The sequence below is a fragment of the Hylobates moloch genome, unplaced genomic scaffold (assembly GCF_009828535.3).
Source record: "Hylobates moloch isolate HMO894 unplaced genomic scaffold, HMol_V3 SCAFFOLD_9, whole genome shotgun sequence".
Taxonomy (NCBI): domain Eukaryota; kingdom Metazoa; phylum Chordata; class Mammalia; order Primates; family Hylobatidae; genus Hylobates; species Hylobates moloch.
Genome location: NW_026652284.1, coordinates 92547795 through 92571195, shown reverse-complemented (window position 1 = coordinate 92571195; position 23401 = coordinate 92547795). Strand labels below are relative to the sequence as shown.

Genomic DNA, 23401 nt, shown 5'->3' with positions numbered 1-23401 from the left:
ATTTACTTATACAGAGTAATTCTAAGTTAAATATCAGTTACAGTAAGCATAGGTAAAGTAAATAAACAAAGTATTAAGGATCAAGGTAAATGTTAATGTAGCCTGTGCTACATGTTCCCAAAGCATTGCTGCCCATCAGTGATCATAGAATTATTGCTTCCAAAAAAGTTTATCCACAAACATTCATCAAGTTACTTGTTACATGATTAGGTATTTGACAAAATATTTGTTTAGTAGATTAATCAATTGATTCTGAGGTACATTATGCCAGAAAAATATTTGCATGTTTACCAAAGCAGTTTTCTACAAGTCTTCAAACTATTAATAGCACACCAATTCATATTGGATTCACCCTTGGATTACCACAAATGTCTACATTATTCTTGAACTCTTATCTTTATAATGATAGATGTGGAATGTCAAATGATAATTTTGGTATGTCTTTTTAAAACCCTTAAAGGTAGTATCAACATAAACATAATAGTTGTCTTGTATCCACAATTTAGAGAAAAGTTGAAAATCAAAGACGTGCAACATATTTAGAATAAAAAGATCTTTACTATCACTAAATACCACCTTTAGTGCAAAAACACATGATTTAACATTTGTTTATTTCTCACATAAATGCAAAACCAATATTTTTGGTCTCCATTTTCAATAAATCGATACATAGGTTGTCATGTCAAATTTATGAATTAGTTTTTCCTTTAACAAAAGAGTGTTACTGGGTGTCTTAGCAGTAATTAAACATTTTCCCCTCCATGTCTTCCTATCTCAATGCATTAATCACTCATTTGAAATCAGTTTGGAATACTAGGACATATATATATATATATACATACACACACATTTATTTACACACACACACATTCAGAATTACCAGCTTTATATGATATGATTAACAACATTTCTGGTACAGATTGATTGATTGCTTTGTGAACAGAATTGAAAATAATATGTTTTGGTTATAAATAAATATTGGTAATGTGAAGCAGTAAGGATTTAAGATTTTCAGCCAGGGTAACTGCCTACAATAATTTGACAGCAGACAGAGATAACTGTACGCAATTTTTTGTATGGATTTGTTCCTGGATTCATTTCTGATTTTTCTTTTTTTTTTTGGCTACAACAACAGATTAATTGATCAATCCAATTAAAAAATATTTAATCAGAGAGCAGCTTTGATTGCCAACAGCATAATTTTACAAAACTTATACTCACGAACCTTACAATGACTCAATGTTTTGATATCTTTTGTTAAGCAGGAGACTAGCCTTGGTTAAGCAGAAGAGAAGCCTTTTCAACATTTCTACAAAAAAATTCTCTTATTGATTCCTACAAATAACTTATTGGTTTTGTCACTTAAAAAGAAGTGAAAAATAATTCCCAAAGATATTTTAGAGTTAATATTTAACCACTCGGAGATTTATTTGTGTAAATTTAAAAAATGGCTGCAAAATTCAAACTGTAGGACTTTCATATATTTTTGTTTCATTTTCTTTACTGCACATGAAAAAAAATCTGCTGCAAAAAAAATGAATGAAGCCATCAGCATATGACTTATCTGATTATATCATTATTTTCTTCCCTAACACAAATCGGTTGCTAATTGATCTCTTCAAATGAACTTAGCTAGCCCAATTCAATATCATCTAGAAAAATAGAAGGGAATATGTTCTTGTACTTTTAAATTTTCTGCTAGTACTAATTCATCTAGGTTATGTTATTTTATTATATAAAAAATAATTTATGTTATTATAGAAAATTTGGAGATGCAGGAAAATACAAGGAACGACATACAAATCACCAGTAATCTTATAATCAAGAATTACAACCACCACTATTTGGCATATTTACATTTGGTTATTTATCTCTGTGATTATGTACATATAAGAATTTGTTTTAACTTACAAAAATGCTTTTACCTAGTTTATAGTTTTGTGTCATTTTTTAAAAAGTTAAAACACCTTCACAAACATTTTATTTTGTTCATGTATATTATGTAAAATCTTGTTTAAAAATGAGCATCTCAATATTCAGCTACCTCACTAACATAGTTTTATTTATTCTCTTCTTGGAGAAGGAAACTATCACTACTGGATTTTGATAGGTTTATATATATATATGACCCTGAATAGAGTATTTGATCAGAAAGGAAGAGAAATTAATGTGTACAAAATTTGGCCTTCTCAGTGAGAATGACTGCAAGAATGACCTTACTGGTGAAGAGTAATAAATTTACTGTTCAGGTCTCCCAAGAAACTAAAATTGTACCAAAGGAAGGTGAAATTGTATAGACAAGACATACATGTTTATATCATAGTTCACTATTTTTGTATTCAGTAGTTTCTGATAAAGTCTCTCTGAAATCAGATGAATTTGATGTGTGAGGCTTATCAATGAGTATTAAATAAGATTAATACACAGAGAAGGCAATTTCTATCTCTTCTTAGATTCCAAAATCTAGTTGGAGAAGAAGGATGTAAACCCTTAAACATTTAAAATTAGGTCACAATTTAGTAGTAACCAAGTTTTCCTAGGTCCATAAATTCAATACTACAAAAAGGAATGGAACATGATGCATGCTTGGAGACCTAACTAAGGCACTGGGCATTGGGATTGCAATGTACACCCCGTCTCCTTATCTAATTCAAGACTGCCTCAAATGTATTCCCAAATGACCACTTTACTCCTGATCTTTACTGCCTGACTTTCTATTCTAATCATAACTCTATCAAGTCACTGCTTTTATGACATTTTCTATTGTTAAATGTCACCCAGTGTGGCATGATTTAAGCTACTCTAACCATTGTGTTACTAGATAGCTTTCATTTGCATAATTAGGCATTAATATTTATTAAGAAATAATCTAGATATAGGGATACATTCTCTTTCTTATATTATTCATTCATTCATACAAGTAATGTTTATTGAGTGCCTCCTCAAGACACTGTGCTCTAACGGCCCTTCTGGAGCTTTCATTCTCAGAGGAGAGATAAATATTGAACAATTAATTGCACAATTATTTATTTATTGTCAGTTTGTGTTAAGTGTCCAAAAAGAATGTAGAGGGTGGTGCTACAAGAATATCTATCAGAGAGAAATAATCTGGCAGAGGAATGAAGGAATATATATATATATAAAGCATTATCATTATTTAGGGTTTAGTTTTCAATGCTTTTAAAAATGAAATCCATATGTATACAGTATAATGCTGCTGGAGTGGTGACCTCTTTTTCTAACCCATTTAAATATGCATTAGATTAGCTTGAAAATGTAAATTAGAACAAAATGAATAATAAACAATGGCTTTTAATGAAGATGAAAAGTTTTTAATAATAATAGTTGCGTATTTGAAAAATGTTTTGGCAAAAAAGCAAACATTTTGTTAAGGCTTTCAATGAATCACTTTCAGAAAACCATTTACTTTTACTATGTTTTTAGTTTATTTTGAAAAATAAACTCTTTTTTAAAAAAACATAATTTCAACTTTTATTTTAGATTCAGGGGATATGTGTGTACGTTTATTACGTAGGTTTACTGCATGATGCTGAGGTTTGGGGTATGAATGATCTCATCACCTCGGTAGTCAGTATAGTAATTGTATTAGTCTGTTTTCATGCTTCTGATAAAGACTTACCAGAGACTGGGCAATTTACAAAATAAGAGGTTTAACTGGACTTACAGTTCCACAGGGCTGGTGAAGCCTCACAATCATGGCAGAAGGCAAAGTACAGCAAGTCACGTCTTACATAGATGATAGCAGGCAAAGAGAGGGAACTTGTGCAGGGGAATTCCTCTTTTAAAGACCGTCAGGTCTTGTGAGACTTATTCACTATCACAAGAACAGCATGGGAAAGACTTGCCCCATGATTCAACTACCTGCCACCGGGTTCCCCCCACAATACATGGGAATTCAAGATGAGATTTGGGTGGGGACACAGCCAAACCATATCATTCCACCCCTGGCCTCTCCCAAATCCCACATCTTCACATTTCAAAACCAATCATGCCTTCCCAACAGTCCGCCAAAGTCTTAACTAATTTCAGCATTAACTCAGTAGTTCACAGTCCAAAGTCTAATTCAAGACAAGGCAAATCCCTTCCATCTACGAGCCAGTAAAATCAAAAGCAGTTTAGTTACTTCTGAGATACAGTGGGGGTATAGGCATTGGGTAAATACAGCCATTCCAAATGGGAGAAATTGGCCAAAACAAAGGTGATACAGGCCCCATGCAAGTTCAAAATCAAATGGGGCAGTCAAATCTTAAAGCACCAAAATGATCTCCTTTGACTCCATGTCTCACATCCAGGACATATTGATGTAAGAGGTAGGTTCTCACGGTCTTGGGCAGCTCCACCCCTGTGGCTCTGCAGGGTACAGCCTCACTCCTGTCTGCTAACATTGAGTGTCTGCAGCTTTTGTAGGCACATGGTTCAAGCTGTTAGTGGATCAACCATTCTGGAGTCTGGAGGATGGTGGCCTTCTTTTCATAGCTCCACTAGGCAGTGCCCCAGTAGGGACTCTGTGTAGGGGCTCTAACCCCACATTTCCCTTCCACGCTACCGTATCAGATGTTCTCCATGAGAGCCCTGCCTCTGCAGCAAACTTCTGCCTGGAAATCCAGGCATTTCTATACATCTTCTGAAATCTAGGCAGAGGTTCCCAAACCTCAATTCTTGACTTCTGTGTACTCTCAGGCTCAACACCATGTGGAAGCTGCCAAGGCTTGAGGCTTGCACCCTCTGAAGCCATGGTCTGAGCTGTGCGTTGGTCTCTTTCATCCATGGCTGGAGCAGCTGGGATGAAGGTCATCAAGTCCCTAGGCTACACACAGCATGGGGACCCTGGGCCTGGCCCATGAAATGACTTTTTCCTCCTAGGCATCTGGGCCTGTGATGAGAGGGGCTGCCATGAAGACCTCTGACATGCCCTGGAGACATTTTCCCCATTGTCTTGGGGATTAACATTCCACTTCTCATTACTTATGCAAATTTATGCAGCTGGCTTGAATTTCTCCTCAGAAAATGGGATTTTCTTTTCTATCACATTGTCAGGCTGCACATTTTTCAAACTTTTATACTCTGCTTCCCTTATAAAACTGAATGCTTTTAACAGCACCCAGTTCATGTCTTGAATGCTTTGCTCCTTAGAAATGTCTTCTTCCAGATAACCTAAATCATCTCTCTCAAGTTCAAAATTCCACAAATCTCTAGGGCAGGGGCAAAATGCTGCCAGTCTCTTTGCTAAAACATAACAAGAGTCACCTTTGCTTCAGTTCCCAACAAGTTCCTCATCTCCGTCTGAGACCACCTCAGACTGGAACTTACTGTTCATATCACTATCAGCATTTTTGTCAAAGCCGTGCAACAAGTCTCTAGGAAGTTCCAAACTTTCCCATATTTTCCTGTCTTCTTCTGAGCCCTCCAAACTGTTCCAACTTCTGTCAGTTATCCAGTTCCAAAGTGGCTTCCACATTTTTTAGTATCTTTTCAGTAACACCCCACTCTACTGGTACCAGTTTACGATATTAGTCAATTTTCACGCTGCTGATAAAGACATAACTGAGACTGGGCAATTTACAAAAGAAAGAGGTTTAATTGGACTTACAGTTCCACAGGGCTGGTGAAGCCTCATAATCATGGTGGAAGGCAAGGAAGAGCAAGTCCTGTCTTACATGGATGACAGCAGTCAAAGAGAGAGAGCTTGTGCAGGGGAACTCCTCTTTTTAAAACCATCAGTACTTATGAAACTTATTCACTGTCATGAGAACAGCGTGGAAGAGACTTTCACCCATGATTCAATTACCTCCCACCAGGTCCCTCCCACAACACGTGGGAATTCAAGATGAGAATTCCCACGTGTTGTGGGAGGAGACACATGGGAATTGGAATATGGAGGGGACACAGCCAAACCATGTCAGTACTCATAGAGTTTCAACCCTTGCCCTCCTCTTTCTTACCCCTACCAAGTAACACCCAGTGTCTATTGTTTCAATCTTCATCCACATGTCTACTTAATGTTTAGCTCCCACTTATAAGTGACAATATGTGGTATTTGGTTTTTTATGCCTGCATTAATTCTCCTCAGATAATGGCCTCCAGCTGTATCCACATTCCTGCAAAGGACATGATTTCACTGTTTTTTTATGGCTGCACATTATTTAATGGTGTATATGTACCACATTTTCTTTACCCAGTCCATCAATGATAGGCACCTAGGTTGATTTCATGTCTTTGCTACTGTGAATAGTGCTGTGATAAACATACGAGTGCATGTGTCTTTTGGTAGAATGATTTTCTTTTTCCTTTGATTCTACACCCAGTAATGAGATTGCTGGGTTAAATGGTAGTTCTAAGTTCTTTGAGAAATCTCCAAACTGTTTTCCACAGTGGCAGAACTGATTTACATTCCCACCAACAGTGTAAAAGCATTCCTTTTTCTCTGCAGTCTTGCCACCATCTGTTTTTCTCTGACTTTTACATCATAGCCATTGTGACTAGTGTGTGACGGTATCTTACTGTGGTTTTGATTTGCATTTCTGTGGTGATTACTGGTATTGAGCATTTGTTCATGTTTGTTGGTCATTCATATGTCTTCTGAGAAGTGTCTATTCTGACTTTTGCTCACTTTCTATTTTTTATTTATTTATTTTTTTTGAGACGGAGTCTCTCTCTGTCACCCAGGCTGGAGTGCAGTGGCACAATCTCTGCTCACTGCAAACTCTGCCTCCCGGGTTCACGCCATTCTCCTGCCTCAGCCTCCTGAGTAGCTGGAACTACAGGTGCCCGCCACCATGCCCAGATAATTTTTTATATTTTTAGTAGAGACGGGGTTTCACTGTGTTAGCCAGGATGGTCTCAATCTCCTAACCTCATGATCCACCCACCTCGGACTTCCAAAGTTCTGGGATTACAGGCGTGAGCCACTGCGCCCGGCCTTGCCCACTTTTTAATGGGGAATTTGTGTTTTGCTTGTTGACTTGTTTAAGTTCCTTATACGTTCTGGATATTAGAGCTTTGTCAGATGTATAGCTTATGAACATTTCTCCCATTATGAAGATTTTCTCCCATTCTGTAGGTTGTTTACTACTCCTTTAACAGTTTCTTTTGCTGTGCAGAAACTCTTTAGTTTAATTAGGTCTTACTTGTCAATTTTTGTTTTTGTTGCAATTACTTTTGAGGATGTTGTTATGAATTCATTGCCAAGGCCAATGTTCAGCGGGGCATTTCCTAGATATTCTTCTAGGATTCCTGAAGTTTGGTGTCTTACATTTAAATATCGAATCCATCAAGAGTTAGTTTTTGTAAATGTGAGAGCTATGTGTCTATTTTCATTCTTCTGCATATGGCTAGCCAGTTATCCTAGCACCATTTATTAAATAGAGTTCTTTCCCCATGGCTTGTTTCTGTCAACTTTGATGAAAATCAAATAGTTGTGGATGTGTGGCTTTATTTCTTAGTTCTCTATTCCACTCCATCCATCGTTGTGTCTGTTTCTGTACCAGTACCATGCTGTTTTGGTTACCGTAGCCTTGCAGTATAGTTTGAAGTAGGCTATGTGATGACTGTAGCTTTGTTCTTTATTTTGGTTTAGGATTACTTTGGCTATTTCGGCTTTATTTCAGTTCCATATGAATTTTAGCATAGTTTTTTTCCTAGTTCTGTGAAAAATGATGTTGGTAGTTTGATAGAAATAGCATCGAATCTGTAGATTCATTTGGGAAATATGGCCATTTTAACAATATTGATTCTTCCAATTCATGAGCATAGAATGTTTTCCCATTGTTTTGTCATCTACAATTTCTTTCAGAAGTGTTTCGTAGTTCTCCATGTAAAGATCTTTCACCTCCTTAATAAGATGTATTGCTACGTATTTTATTTGTTTTGCAGCTATTGTAAATGGGGTTGCGTTCTTAATTTGACTGTCAGCCTGGATGTTGTTGGAGTATATAAATGCTACTAATTTTTTTACATTGATTAAATATCCTGATACTTTATTGAAGTTGTTTATCAGTTCTATGAGCCTTTTGGCAGATTCTTTATGGTCTTCCAAGTATAAAATCATGTTGTCAGTGAAGAGAGATAATTAGACTTATTTTTTTTCCTTTTTGGATACCTTTTATTTATTTCTCTTGCCTGATTGCTCTGGCTAGGACTTCCAGAAATATGTTGAGTACAAGTAGTGAGAGTGAACATCCTTTTCTTGTTCCTCTTCTCAAAGTGAATTATCCCAGCTTTTGCCCACTCAGTATTATATTGTCTGTGGGTTTGTCATATATGGATCTTATTATTTTGAAATGTGTTCCTTTAATGCATAGTTTCTTTAGGGTTTTTATCATTAAGGGATGTAGGATTTTATTGAAAGCTTTTTCTGCATCTGTTGAAATGATCATATGGTTTTTATTTTTAATTCTATTTACATGATGAATCACATGTATTGATTTGCATATGTTGAAACAACCTTGCATCCCAGGAAGAATCCTGTTTGATCATGGTGAATTAACTTTTTGATATGCTACTGGAGTTGGTTTTATAGTATTTTGCTGAGGATTTTAGGAACTGTGTTCATCAGGAATATTGTCCTGTATTTTTCTTTTTTTGTTGTGTCTTTGCCGTGTTTTGTTATTACATTAATGGTGGCCTTTGTAGAATGAGTTAGGAAAGTCCCTTCTCATTGAATTTTTGTAAGTTTTGGTAAATTGGTATCAGCTTTGTATGTTTTGTAGAATTCAGCCATAAATCCATCTGGTCTGGGGCTTTGTTTTTATTCTTGGTAGGTTTTTTTCTTAGTGATTTAATTTTAGAACTCAGTGGTCTGTTCAGGGTTTCAGTTTCTCACTGATTCTATCTTGGGAGGTTGTGTGTTTGCAAGGATTTATTCATCGACTCTAGATAAAAAATTCTATCTTGGGAGGTTGCATGTTTCCAGGAACTTATTCATTTACTCTAGATAAAAAGTAAGTTCTTACCTAATAAAAATAATGAAAGTGTTTTGAATTACATTCTTATCTCCTTATCAGAAAAATACTGAATTCAAGTAGCACATAATACTTTTCAGGTCTCAATGAGACACCAGTTTTTCTCCTTTCTTTCTTTTTTTTTTTTTTTTTTTTTTTGCGATGAAGTCTCGCTCTGTCACCCAGGCTGGAGTGCAATGGCAAGATCTCAGCTCACTGCAACCTCCGCCTCCTGGGTTCAAGCAATTCTCCTGCCTTAGCCTCCCAAGTAGCTGGGATTACAGCACCTGCCACCACACCTGGATAGTTTTTGTATTTTTAGTAGAGACGGGGTTTGACCACATTGGCCAGGCTGGTCTCAAACTCCTGACCGCAAGTGATCCACCCGCCTCAGCCACCCAAAAGTGCTGGGATTACAGGCGTGAGTCACCATGCTTGGCCTCTCCTTTTTGATTATAGCATCTTCAGAGAAAGAAAAGTTCTACTTACAACTATATTTTAAAAATTTTACATATAATAAGAAGTACATCAAAATGTACCTCATGAATTTAAAAGCCGATTCAGAATAAGAGTTAAGCAAGGAAGACAAAATAGCAAATAATTTTTTAGTTTTTGCTAAGAATGTATTTAAAGTATTATTTAATTCTATTATCATAATAAATTATTTTTAATTTTCATGTAGGAATTTTCTTTTCAGAAATTTTTACTTTTGTTTCACAGTAGAAAACAATTAAGCCTGGAGTTAAAACACAATTTAGGTATATTCACGTAGCTAGCTTAATGACTAGTGCTATAAAAATTAAAAATGTATCGCTTTATAATGGTGTTCAAATGTGCATTATTCTTAACATCTACAGTTAAATCTTGTTCACAGAATGTTCTCAACGTCTCAATGTAGTATCTAGTTTGATAAGACACTGATATTCAATTTTAGCAACTTAATATGCATAACTTAAGCATTTATTACTTGAAAGTTACTTAAATTGTTATCATTAAATATTCTTAGCAATTGGTTTGGATTCCTGTCCTGAACCACAAACTCCTAGCAGTGGAATTAAAATTGGAGACAGATATATGGTTGGGGATGTGGTATCCTTTCAGTGTGATCAAGGATATTCTCTTCAGGTAAGTCTATTTTAAAGTTGTGGTTTTGATTTTCATGGCCCTTTCAGAATATTTTACAAATCAATGATTGATAAGCCACAGGTTTACAACATTGATCCTGGTTTATGTCTGGTCAAAAGGGTGCTCAATTAGTTAACAAAATATACACATGAGAAATATTGCTGGAATGGACTAAATTTGTTTTGTTTGGAAGTAAACAAAACTGATTTTGAGTCAAAATTAGGAAAGTTAGGAAAGTCCTTTCTTCTTGATTTTAATTAATTAGATTAAAGTCTTTACTTTTAAAGCAAAAATTAATCTTTACTTTTGTCTCTATTCACATAGGATGGTGACAACTGAATTCCTGGATTTTTAGAATTTGAAAATAAAGGGAAATGCCACTTAAAGCACTGAATGAAACTTCCATAACAATACATTTCCCAAATTAGTGAAAATTTACTACAAGTATATTTTGCTAAGAAACTGGATTTGCAATGTATATTCTGATTTTATGTATTTATATTGATCTTTTTTGACGTTTTTTTGTCGAGGGTCCCAGGTTTATAATAACATAAAAATTTCCTTAAAGAATAAACTCATTAAGATAAAAAGTTAAGGAAAATACTATTTCACATATTAAATAAATTCTTCAGAGAAAGCAAAATTAAAAATTAATAATTTATAGTCTTTAAAGTTGTATCACAAAATTATAAATCTCAGAAGTACAATCAGATCTTTCAGGACTTTATACTTCAATATAAAAGTTAATATACTTTGACTTGTTTTAATATTTTTGTGAAACAATTTTAAAATTATTCTTTAACCTATTTCACCTTGTGTATTACAGCAATTTATTATAAGCCACCATGTGATGACCCTTTCACTTATATAATCACTGCAATATCTTAGTAAAACATATTATTATAGGAAAATATTAAAACCACAATTCTCATATGATATGAAGTATTTTTTTCTACCAATATCATGTAGTTATTTCTTACATTTTATCATAGGTGTATATAATCACCTTTCTTACTTTAATCATGATAAGATTTTCATAAAAGTAAATATGTGTATAAAAATAAAACCATGTACTTAAGCTTGTTTTTATAATAATAATTGACTATGCTACAATAAATTTAAACTTTTTATGTATGTGTACTGAACCACATCATTTTGTTTATGTAGGGTCACTCTCACATTACATGTATGCCAGGACCTGTAAGAAGATGGAATTATCCAATCCCAATTTGTTTAGGTAAGTTAAAAGACTATAAAGTATTTACCCTAGAACTTAAAGTATTAAAAAAAAACTATAAAGTATTTGTAAGCTTCATCAGATTTTAAAGTTTCTTTCTGTATATTATGATTTTCAAACATATAGTTTGCCTTTTACCAGATCTTATGGAAATGACTTTTTGAGGAAAATATTTCACATCTTCCTTTTTTTAATTTAAAATTTTTATTTTTATTCATCCTCAACTTCAGTATCAATGGATGACTTAAGCTGTAGAAATTAAGAAAAGACTTAAAAACTTCTTAGAGAGTTTTCTCAGTATATCTACTGAACAGAAAAATAAGGAAATATTCTGTTGCTTACTATTGAGCTGGAATAGATAAAGAATCTAAAGTGTCTAACAAAAGGAGTATGACACCTTATGAGATGTCTTTAGTGGTGACAGGCAGTCAAGATATGGAATATATTAAAAGGAAACTTGGGTACTTTGAAAGTACAGGCCCACATTTTTGCTTTAACTCAATGCTGCTTCCAAATTATTTCTATTCATGCTTTTTTTTCTCTTCCTCATTTTTTTTTTTTTGTATTTGTGTGCAACTATTAATATACTGGGCTGTAAAGACTATGAGAAAATAATGTGAGGTATGATCCCTACCTTTAAAACATTCAATTACTATTTGGAGTACTAGAAATAAAATAAATGAATTTGTTATCAAATAATTTAGTGTTAAATTTTATCGTTAACTACATGATGGAATTTCAGAAAAGTGAGACTGGGGTTGACTAAAGTATTGGCAAACATATTCAGCCTGTAAGGTTTTCACAGAGTTTTGGATAATAAGTGTAATTAAGACACATGGAGGAAGAAGATAGCTCTTTCTGAGTTGGAGAAAGAGCCCAAGTCAAAAAAAAAAAAAAAAAAAAAAAAAAAAGTCCGTGACTTCTGTGACTTAACTCTGCACAATGACCATACCTGTACTATATTCCTCTGCTCGGGTTGCCATAGCAGAACACTCCAGATTGGGTAGTTTAAACAACAGAAATTTATTTTCTTACAGTTCTGGAAGCTAGAAGTTACAAGACAATGTGCTAGCAGATTGGTATCTTCTAAGGGCCTCTCTTTTTGGCTTGTAGATGGTATCTCTTGCATGATCTTTGGTTTGTGCACCCATGCTCCTGGTGTCTTTTCCTCTTCTTAAAGGACACCAGTCCTATTGGATTAAGACCCTCCCCTTATGACCTCATTTAACCTCAAGTACCTTCATTAAGGCCCTGTCTCCAAATACAGTCACATTAGGGGTTAGGACTTCAAAATAAAAATTTTGGGGGGACATAATTAAGTCCACAATATCTGCGTAAAATGCACACAATTCTTTTTGAAGAGTACTGAAAAATGTTTAAGAATGATGATGTGTTTAATTCGCAAAGTACATTGAAAAACTCAGACTTTAAATTGGATGATTTTTTTAAGGGAAGTTCTTAAGGTACTATGATTAATTTGTAAATGTATATTATACCAATTTTAAAATTACCTCATATATATACATGTAATGCAATTCTGAACACTTACATATGTACAGATAATGGTGATTGTAAATATATTGTGTGGTGTGTGTGTATGTGTATATCCAATTGAGTATAAAAGTTGACAATATAAAAGAGCACAAAGAGTAAAATACATATGTTTTTTTCTGCTAATATGAAAGCACAGAGTTTAGATCTTTCATCCATTACCATATTGCTAGTGCCTGAAAAGTTTCTCATCTTAAATAGGCATCCAATATATACTGTTAGTGAACAAATTAATGTAAAGGCTTGGGATACTATATATATATATATATATATAGTAATGTTTTTCTTTTTGATGTTAACTTGTAAGAATTTCTCATACCACATTGTTTTCAAAATTTGAATCAAACTTTTGAAATAAAATTTGAAATGTCAAAAACTACAATTGAAACAAACAAAATTTGAATTTTGATTTTTGACACATAGCATTGTCTAATTTGTGCATTTACCTCTTTTTCGTTAAAAGTTTATTTCTCATCTTTTGATATTATAAATTGCATATTTATTTTTTCACATTATGTACTTCATAATTTTATATTTATTATGAACACATCTCATATCATAATTAGAAAACAGCTCTAATAGCTTGCTTATAATTTTTCCTAAATAATTATGTCACTGAATAGAACTGCTTAAAACCTTTCATAAATATTATCAAATTGACCCAGAAGGTTGTACCAATTTAAATACCACTCTATTATTACAGGACAGTTCCCATCTTGCTATATTGCTTGCATCAATTATTATTCTTAAAAAATTATCAATTTTCTCAGCACCATAAGACAGGGCAAAAGAGAAATAAAATGTAATAAAATAATTTTTAAAAAATTACCACTTTGTTAGTAAATAAAGTATCATTTTGATTAAGTTTACATTTATATTATAAACTAAATTAGAAAAATTGTTTTATTATATAATTTTGTATTTTTAGTAAAGTTGGGGTTTCACCATGTTGGTCATGCTGGTCTCGAACTCCTGACCTCAGGTGATCTGCCTGCCTCGGCATACCAATGTGCTGGGATTACAGGCATGAACCACCGCACCTGGCCTATTTTAAATTCCTTTTTACTCTTTTTTTTTGTATTTTATAAATTTTGAACAATAAGCTGGTACTACATGTGATAGAGTATTAAAATATTGGCAGTGATACAATAGCAATACTGTAAGGAGAAGCTGAAAGCAAGAGGCTGATTCAGAGAATGTCTTAAACCACTAGTCATCAGATAACAAGGCTACAGCCTTGTGAACTGGAAAATAAGCAATCTGCCAGATATTTTGATGGAAAGAAGGAAAATTCATGTGAGATTTTAGATATTAGAGACAACTAAGATGAAAAAACAGAAGTTTATTTTATTTTAGAAGACTACGGTATGGTTGTCCCTAACAAAAAGAGTGTAATGGGACACAAAAGAGTCTACATGAAGCTGCTGATGACACACACAAAATTGTTATTCAAGGCATAGGAGTGTTGAGATTGCAGAGATACTGAGGAAATAGACATGAACAAATTGCTGAAGGCAGATGCATTCTTTGGTATCCTTCTTCATATGTCTCTAATGATTTGTCATTGTTTTTCTTCTGTTGTTGTTATCTCTTTACTCTATTCTCTTTTCTTTTTCTCTTTTGGTTTTGGTATTTTTCACCCTGAAAGGAGGGGCTGTCAATGCAGAGGACAGGAATTCCAGTTCATATCTAAAGAGATAGAAAGTAACAGAATTAGAAGGACAATGAGCAGCTCAAAGACTTGAAATTATGAAGGCAAGAAAATAAAAGATAGTCTTTGCCTTTTACTCAAATTTCAGAATAAAGCAAAACAAACCTACAAGTGTATTGCCAGAAACTTTAAAAATATTTTACTTGACCAAACTTTGTTTTTACAACTCATTAATTATCAGATTTTGTGATGAATATGTGTCAACAATTGAATTTAGGAAAATGAATTGGTAAACACTAACTTCATGGAAAATTGATTTGGTTTAACGGTGAATTAACTTGAGATTTCAGAAGCATAAAAAAGCATATGGGCGTATCTTTAGAGCTTGATTATAATCACAAGTTTGTTGAAATGTTTATATGCAGGTTGACTCCAAGATTATATAAAATCAGCTTGACACATAATTTATTTAGTTCACATAGCAAAAAGATAGTTGTCAAACTTGTTACTGAATGTTGTATAAAACATTGTTTAAATTCCTACTGAATTTGCCTTTAAAATATATAACCTGAGATTTGAGTATCTGTTGCTACTCTTGGCATGAAATAAATGGATGTGATTGCAAATAGGTAACTTTTGAACTTCATTTGTAGTCATGAAATTTGATTCTTCATCTCACAATAAAATGATAAAAATGTGCTTTAGATGGAAGAATAGGTTTCTAAAATGCAATTGCCTTTCATATATGCTCAAGAGTTCTATCTAATTATATTTAAAAACTTGAGTAAATTTCTGGTCTTAGAGCTTTTGCTTACCTCATTGATAGTAAACCGTATAATAGGGATTCCAAAACAAGTACATTTACGAACTCTCTACATTCTCAAATTTGTGTGCATCTTTTTACTTATTTTTACTTCTCTATTTTTTGTCTTGATTCTTTTAGGATAAAATAAGGTCATATCTAATGTGTAATATGTGAACTTCTCACATATGAATGGAAACCAATATTTTCCTTAAAAATCTTTATTGAGCCTTCTCACCAAAAGAGGAAAAGGATAGGAGGCCTGGGTGGGCGGATCACGAGGTCAGGAGATCGAGGCCATCCTGGCTAACACAATGAAACCCCCGTCTCTACTAAAAATACAAAAAATTAGCTGGGCGTGGTGGCGGGCCCCTGTAGTCCCAGCTACTCTGGTGGCTGAGGCAGGAGAATGGCGTGAACCCAGGAGGCGGAGCTTGCAGTGAGCCGAGATTGCGCCGCTGCACTCCAGCCTGGGCGACAGAGAGACTCCATCTCAAAAAAAAAAAAAAAAAAAAAAGGGAAAAGGAGGGAAGGTTGTGAAAATGATTTCCTCTTGAATACAGTACTTAGAGCTGAAGTGGTTGGCTTGATTTTACTCTAAATTATGTCGTCTTTCGGATGATTCAAAACATTTCTAGGACTACTTGAGGAAGAGAAATAAAGTGCCCGCTGTGGCAAAGCACATGTCTTTGTTCGTTTACACTTACTGCACATGATCTGTTACTTTTATGCAATAATTGATTTGCTTTGCACTTATTTCTGAGGAAGGAAGGATGTTGTCTTTTTATGCTGTTTTAGAAAATCTGTTGTTGATTATATTTAATTCCTAGTGTATAGTGAATGAACACTGACAATATTCAAATTTATATCAGTTTTAACTCAGAGCCTTGAAAACGTGAAAAGATTTTAATATGTTTTTTAATACAGTAAATTATTCCTCTACTCTGGTTTACTTTGGATTTCTGTTATTTTGCAGCTCAGTGTGGTGGTGCTATGTCAGACTTCAGTGGTGTGATCCTCAGTCCTGGGTTTCCTGGAAACTATCCCAGCAGTTTAGATTGCACATGGACAATAAAACTACCCATAGGTTTTGGTATGTGTATTAAAAACACGTGAAAGAGCTTTAAATATTTATTAATGTAGCCTTAAAATAAATGTCAGTGTCGAATAAGACTTTATAAAATCTTCACAAGTTGCAGTTTAGTTTAGGAATACATACAACTATGTTAATTGAAGAGTGAAATTTAAATAATTGTTGCTTAAGTCAAATACATTTCACTTGGCGTACTTGGATAATTGAAGGTATAGGGGCATTTTCTCTTTTTTACTCTAATTTATTATTTTTTAATTGACAAAAATTGTACGTATTTATCATGTACCACATGATGTTTTGAAATATGTATACATTTTGGAAGAACTAAATAAAGTTAATTAATACATTACCTCTAATATTTTATATGGTGAGAACACTTAAAACCCTCTTAGCAATTTTCAAGAGCGCAATATGTTGTTAATAACTATAGTTACCATATTGTACAATGAATTTACTTCTTTTGTGTAGCTGAAATTTTGTACCCTTTAACCAACATTTTCTTAATCCCTCTCTCTTACACCCTGGTAACTACCCTTCTACTTTCTACTTCTGAGTTCAGTTTTTTCAGATTCCACATGTAACTGAGATAATGTGATATGTCTTTCTGTGCCTGACTTAATTGTACTTAACATAATGCCCTCCAGGTTCATCCATATTGTTGTACATGACAGAATTCCCTTGTTTTTTATGGCTGAATAGTGTTTCATTGTGTATATATACTATATTTTCTTTATCCATTCATCAGATGATGGACACTTAGGTTGATTCCGTATCTTGTCCACTGTGAGTAATGCTGCAAAAACACAAGATTGAAGATATCTCTTGAAGATTCTGACTTCAATTCTTTTGCACATATACCCAGTGGTAGGATTATTGGCGCATATGGTAGTTCTATTTTTAATTTTTTTGAGGAACCATATTGCCTCCTGTAATGTCTGCACTAACATATATTCCCACCAACAGTGTGCAAGGTCATTTTATAATTATATATAGAGATGTCTAGGTTGATATAGATAGACACTTATACTATTTTTCAATCGCTGTGTATGGATATACCCTGAATTAGATATGTATAATAATGATAAATTCAACCTAAATTTTATGTACATTGTTTTTGTAACTCTTCTTATTGCTGTAATTAAGTAGTACAGTTATTATTTTCTAGTAATCTATTGAATTCATCCCATTTTCTTTGTAAGTAAATCAGATTTTATTTTTAAAAAGTAGTACAAATTTTAAAATATTAGGTTTAAATACAAATCACTATAATACCTTCCTAATTTTAATGTAATAATTCCCAATATTTTTGATACATTACATAATATATCATATTTAATAAATTCTCCTTACCTGTACATCACTAATATACTCTCTTACAGCTTTTGCTGATTCTATGAATTTATAAATGCACTAAAAGAAGTGCTTGATTGAGGGTACACATGTTCATTAAATCACAGAAGACTAGGATGAATAGATAGTTGAAGCACAATCCAGGTGGTTTTAGAGTTATTAGGAAATTCTGTACTATGTCACTTATTGAGGACTGAACTTGGGTATCTCACTACTCAGTAAGCATCTACAACCTCAGAGTATAAATGCATATTTAAATGTTTTACATAAATCAACAGATAACTCGTAGTTTTGAAAAATATTTACTGAGTGTGTATTATACTCCAGATACTGCTAAGTGCTGGAGATAAAATGTATGGCAATGCAGACTTTGCATTTTTCTTTAAATAAGTTACAGTCATAATGAGATGACAGTAAAATGTATTATTATGATACAGTGCAACTAGAGAGCACAGGATTGTACTTAGAATGGACATCAGCCTAGTATAGGAAATGCAGTAAAGTCTTGACAGAGGGAGTGATGCTTGAACTTTAGCTTTGAAGGTAAGTAATCAGGCCAGGCATGGTGTCTCACGCCTGTAATCCCAGCACTTTGGGAGGCTGATGCGGGCAGATCACAAGGTCAGGAGATTGAGACCATCCTGGCTAACATGGTGAAACCTCATCTCTATTAAAAATACAGGAAGTTAGCCAGGCATGGTGGCACGCACCTGTAGTCGCAGCTACTCTGGAGGCTGAGGCAGGAGAATTGCTTAAACCCGGGAGGCGGAGGTTGCAGTGAGCGGAGATCTTGCCACTGCACTCCAGCCTGGGCGACAGAGCAAGATTCTATCTCAAAAAATAAATAAATAAATAAATAAACAAGCAAACAATCAGCCTGGGCAACATAGTGAGGCTCTGTCTGTACTATAAATAAAAAAAAATTAGCCACACATGGTGGATCCCGCCTGTATGTCCCACCTAATCAGAAGGCTGAGGCAGAAGGACTGCTTGAGTCCTGGAGTTTGAGTTTACAGTGAGCTATGATCATGCCACTGAGCAGCCTGGGCAACCCTGTCTGTAAAAAATAAATAAATGATTAAATGAAATGAAAAAAACCGAAAGTTAAGTAAAAGTCAGTCCAGCAAAGAATGTCAGTCTGCTGCAGGGAGTGTGAAAGAAATTCTAGGTAAAAAAGGTGACAAGTAGAAAAATGCAGGTGAGAAAGTTAAAAAAAAATTAAACATGCCTGAACACTGTGTGACTGGCCTGAGGTTTTGGGAAAGCAGGACGTTATTGAGAGAAGGTTGCTGAGGACTTTCTATTTAGAAATCCTATTTAGGATCATTTTGGCTAAAATGTGGAAACTCTAAATTCGAAGTTGTAGTGAACTTCTATGTCCATGGATAGAATACTGATGTAAATGAACAGATTTGAACCAGCATGGCTCTTCTACATGTCTTTCACTAGCCACTGTAGCTTATGTAGCTAAATGAATTATTTTAAAATGAATCATTAAAAATAGTTTCAATAGTCTCATTATAACCTGATCTTCAATTTCTGGCTAGTTCTTGATTTTGAAAACCAACTTTATTAAACCTTGAATATATATCTCTAATTTATAAATGAAAACATAAGAGACTTTCATATTTGATTACATTTTAATAACCACACTCTTTTCTTTGAGTTTTGATTAAATCAAATATTAGGTCCAATGTATTTAAACTATATATATATATATTTTTTTAAATAAAAAATACATTTCAAGAGGTAAAGAAACATATGTTCAAGAATATATGAAACAATTTTGGAAAAGATGATTGTAATAAAAGTGCTCAGTTAAAAATAAAAACAAAAAGTGCACATCTTGGGTCTTCACATATTAGGGTAGCATGTCCAAAGTTCTAAAAAGTTAATCTAATTTTTTAGAAAGTTGTTTAATATTTTAAATCCTGTTTTAAATATTTCCAAAGCTCATTTGTCCAAGGGACTGTTTACAAAATCATTTAGTAACATGATGTGCGTTTACTCGCAGCCCCAGTGTAGTTTTTAATATCATAAGCTTAAAAGTCTGAATGCCTCGGCTTGCAGTTCAAGCCTACTGGGTCATTGTGTAAACTTTACATGTGTCTTACATCTCTGTGACTCACTTTCCTCATTCTCATGAAATGGTAAGAATTAAATAAGTTAGCATATATAAATCACTTAAGGCAGGTAATATATATAATGCATAGCAAATATAAATAAAACATTCACCAAATATCAGATTTTATTATAAACAATTTAGAGAGTGGTAATAGTAAGAAAAACATCAAATTTACTAAAATTAAGTGTTAAATTAATTAAGCAAACATACTTTAAGATTTTTTTTATCCCAGAGACATTTCACTGTCTCATATTTTAGTTATGCTTATAAAGATATTGAGATTACATTGCAATATGATCACAAATAACAATGATCACCAGATTTTATTAAGGTTATCATATAAAAGCCTGCATTATCTTCTGATAAGCCAAACACTGAAAGAGCACCCTTTAAATTATATACAAGTTATATTTCTGAGAAGTTAATTTCTCTCCTATGAATGAATAACTTCTAATGCAATTGTGGAATCTATGATAGTATATTACAAATTTGCAATTATTTTCAACCTTAGTTTGACCTTTTCCATGACACAAATTAGGCCAAAAGTGGCCTTTTCCTCTAAAAATTAGTTTATGTAATTTAAAGGGTATTAAAGAAGAAGAAAGCCACTTTTTTGGACCATTTTTCATACAGTGACATTATAATGAAATGAAATGTTTTTCCTTTTAACTGATAATGGACATGTGAGAGCAGTATTCTTTCACTTTGAACCTTAGCAAAGTTACCTGTCCTAGGCAGACAACAAATCCATGACTCAGATCTTGAGATTATGCCTCTTGACTTAAATGCAAACCTGTCTAAGTACATTGAAGTGATTGTGTGTGTGTATATTTATGTTTAATGTGGTAAAACAAATAAAGTAGCATTATGTTTGTTTTCTTCTTCAGGTGTACATCTCCAGTTTGTAAATTTTTCTACAGAAACCATACATGATTATTTGGAAGTACGAAGTGGATCCTCAGAAACTAGTACTGTTATTGGCCGGCTTAGTGGTCCTCAAATACCATCTTCCTTATTCAGCACCACCCATGAAACCAGCTTATATTTTCACAGTGACTATTCACAAAACAAACAAGGGTTTCATATTGTATACCAAGGTAAGAGAAATAATAAAAACTGAAAATTTATATAACCCCAAATCAGCTATTAGAAATATTTAACTGAGTCTAATTATTTTCTGTATTCTGTTTTAGAAAGAAAAAAAAAAAAAACTTAAGCCAAAGTGAGCTTCAATTAGGAAGATTTTTAGAACAATGCAACTCTCTGGAAACTACACAGGGAGAATAATGTCTCTCTGAGACCTTAGAAAATCCTAACCATGAAACAGGATTGAATTAGTCTTAAGTTAATACGCAATTAAATTAAGCAAGGCATGGCAAATAAGCAAGGCCAGCTGCACAGCAAAGATTTATCTTTGCTTTTATATTAAAAGGAATATATTGAAAAGATATTTTGTATTATTCATGCGTTGTATTATGTAAAATGTTCTTTTACTTTACAGTGATAGACTAATACGCCATTTCTTCATTTTGTTCTATTGTCATGAGAATATAAATACTTTGATAATCATGTTATATTAGACCTATCTCTCAGACAGAACTACTGCATGACCTTGAGCAAAATTTTTATCTCTTTTGAATAAAGGGTTTGGGCATAAGTAGAGCTAGGCTCAAATGTTGATTCTTCCTATTCTGTCTAATGTGGCCTCGGCCTTGCTCTCCATTTGCTCATGTGCATAATGGAGTTAATTATACTAACTTTCAGATAAGTCGTATTTAACTTTTTATTAAAAAATGTATGTAAGGTGTATTCCATGATGCATATCATTAGTAATTACTCAGTACTTTTTAGCTATTGCTATTATGATATTATTTCATATCTTATATGTATATATTCTGTTAAAATTAAATATTAAAATGATGATATTTTACATAGTAAAGTTTATTTCTAATGGCTGAAATTTTTAATCAAAATAACCTAAAATTTTATTACATCACTGCCCTAATTATTGAAGGACTTTATGTAATGCTTTTGTATCTGAGCTCCTCAAGAACAGGGAATTGGGTTGTTCATTGGTGTATCATAAGCATCTAGAACAGTAAGCACAATAAATATTTGCTAAAGTATCTACCAAAAAGGAAATTTGAAAGTAGTTAAGACAGAGATAGGTCTTAAACATCAAATTACATGGATCTGAAATAATTATAATTTGTATTATACTTGCGTGCATAATGTAAGAACACTACATTACACATAATCACTTTCATAAAATAGGAGTCATTTCAATCACCTCCCGGCACATTGAATTAACCGTGCTTGCAAGGAAATTAATTATTTTTAAAACAATTGGGTAATTGGTTGAATTTCTCTTCTTTGCTGCTAGAAGACTCAGAACCATATTTGTGATATACTTTAGCAAGTGTACATGGCCTTATGCCAAGTTCTTTGCCATGCACCTTAAAACTGACTAAACCTGTTTTTTTCCTATTCTCATTTTCCCTCTCTCTCTCAAAGTAATGTTCTTATTTGAATGATGTAAACCTAGAATTTGAGCTTTATTAACTCTGATTTTTTCAGTTAATACATCCTTGAAAAACAACTCATTATTGACATAATAAAAGTGTAAAATATATAAATTTTTTTTCACTGTTACTGACATATTATTAACATGAGCCACAATGTATTACAATGGTGAGGAGATGTTATTTGTGAATCACACTGAATTTTAAAATGGTTTTGTTTTGTGCTACATTTATATAACTAACCTAGTGCATTTTAAAGAAATAGTTAACATGTATATTCACAGAGTCAATATTATTTTTGGACTGATTTTGTGGTTAAATTTTAAGAACCTTCTGAATTTGGAAAAATTATACTGTACAATTAAGAGTACCCTTCTACTGAAGGAATTAGTTTAAAAATTAATGTTATTACTGACAAGATTATTAGGTTTGGTAAGTCCTGTTGTCACTGGTACAAGATTGTGACTGCAAGTTGTCCAGGTTCTTGGCTTTTTGAACAAAGAATTGGACAAAACACCCAGCAAAGCAAAGAAAGAATTAAGCAACAAAAGAACGAAAGCAGTGATTTATTGAAAACGAAAGTACACTCCCAGTGTGGGAGCAGGCCGACCAGTGGCTCAAGGGCCTAGATACAGAATCTTTTTGGGTCCAAATGCCCCCTAGAAGTTTCCCATTGGCCACTTCATGCTCCTCATGTAAATGAAGTGGTAGCCCGCAATCAGTCTGATCTGAAAGCAGCCAACCAGAAGCTGAAGTGAAGTTACAAAGATCACACTCCTGTGCAAATATCTGATTGGTTGCAAAAAGCAACCAATTGCTGTTTGCAACCAATCAGAGGCTAAGGTGAAGTTACAAAGTTGTACTTCTGTGCAAACGGAGACTCGGCCCACAATCAGTCTGATTGGTTGCCGACAGCCAATTTCTCATCTGCTGGGCCGAAAAGTTGAGGGGTTTGCAGACGGGGTTGCCTCTGGTCCTTTTATTA

The 23401-nt window shown here is 33.5% G+C and overlaps 1 protein-coding gene across 2 annotated transcripts in view; it reads left to right on the top strand.

Moving 5' to 3' along the window:
* Positions 1-23401, top strand: part of CSMD3 (CUB and Sushi multiple domains 3) — a 1208741-nt gene that overhangs the window by 1068420 nt on the left and 116920 nt on the right. For both annotated transcript variants that reach the window (XM_032760296.2, XM_032760295.2), the window contains 4 exons: positions 9967-10085; positions 11253-11322; positions 16303-16419; positions 20782-20991. In XM_032760296.2, the coding sequence (XP_032616187.1) occupies positions 9967-10085; positions 11253-11322; positions 16303-16419; positions 20782-20991 (516 nt within the window). The remainder of the gene's footprint in view (positions 1-9966; positions 10086-11252; positions 11323-16302; positions 16420-20781; positions 20992-23401) is intronic.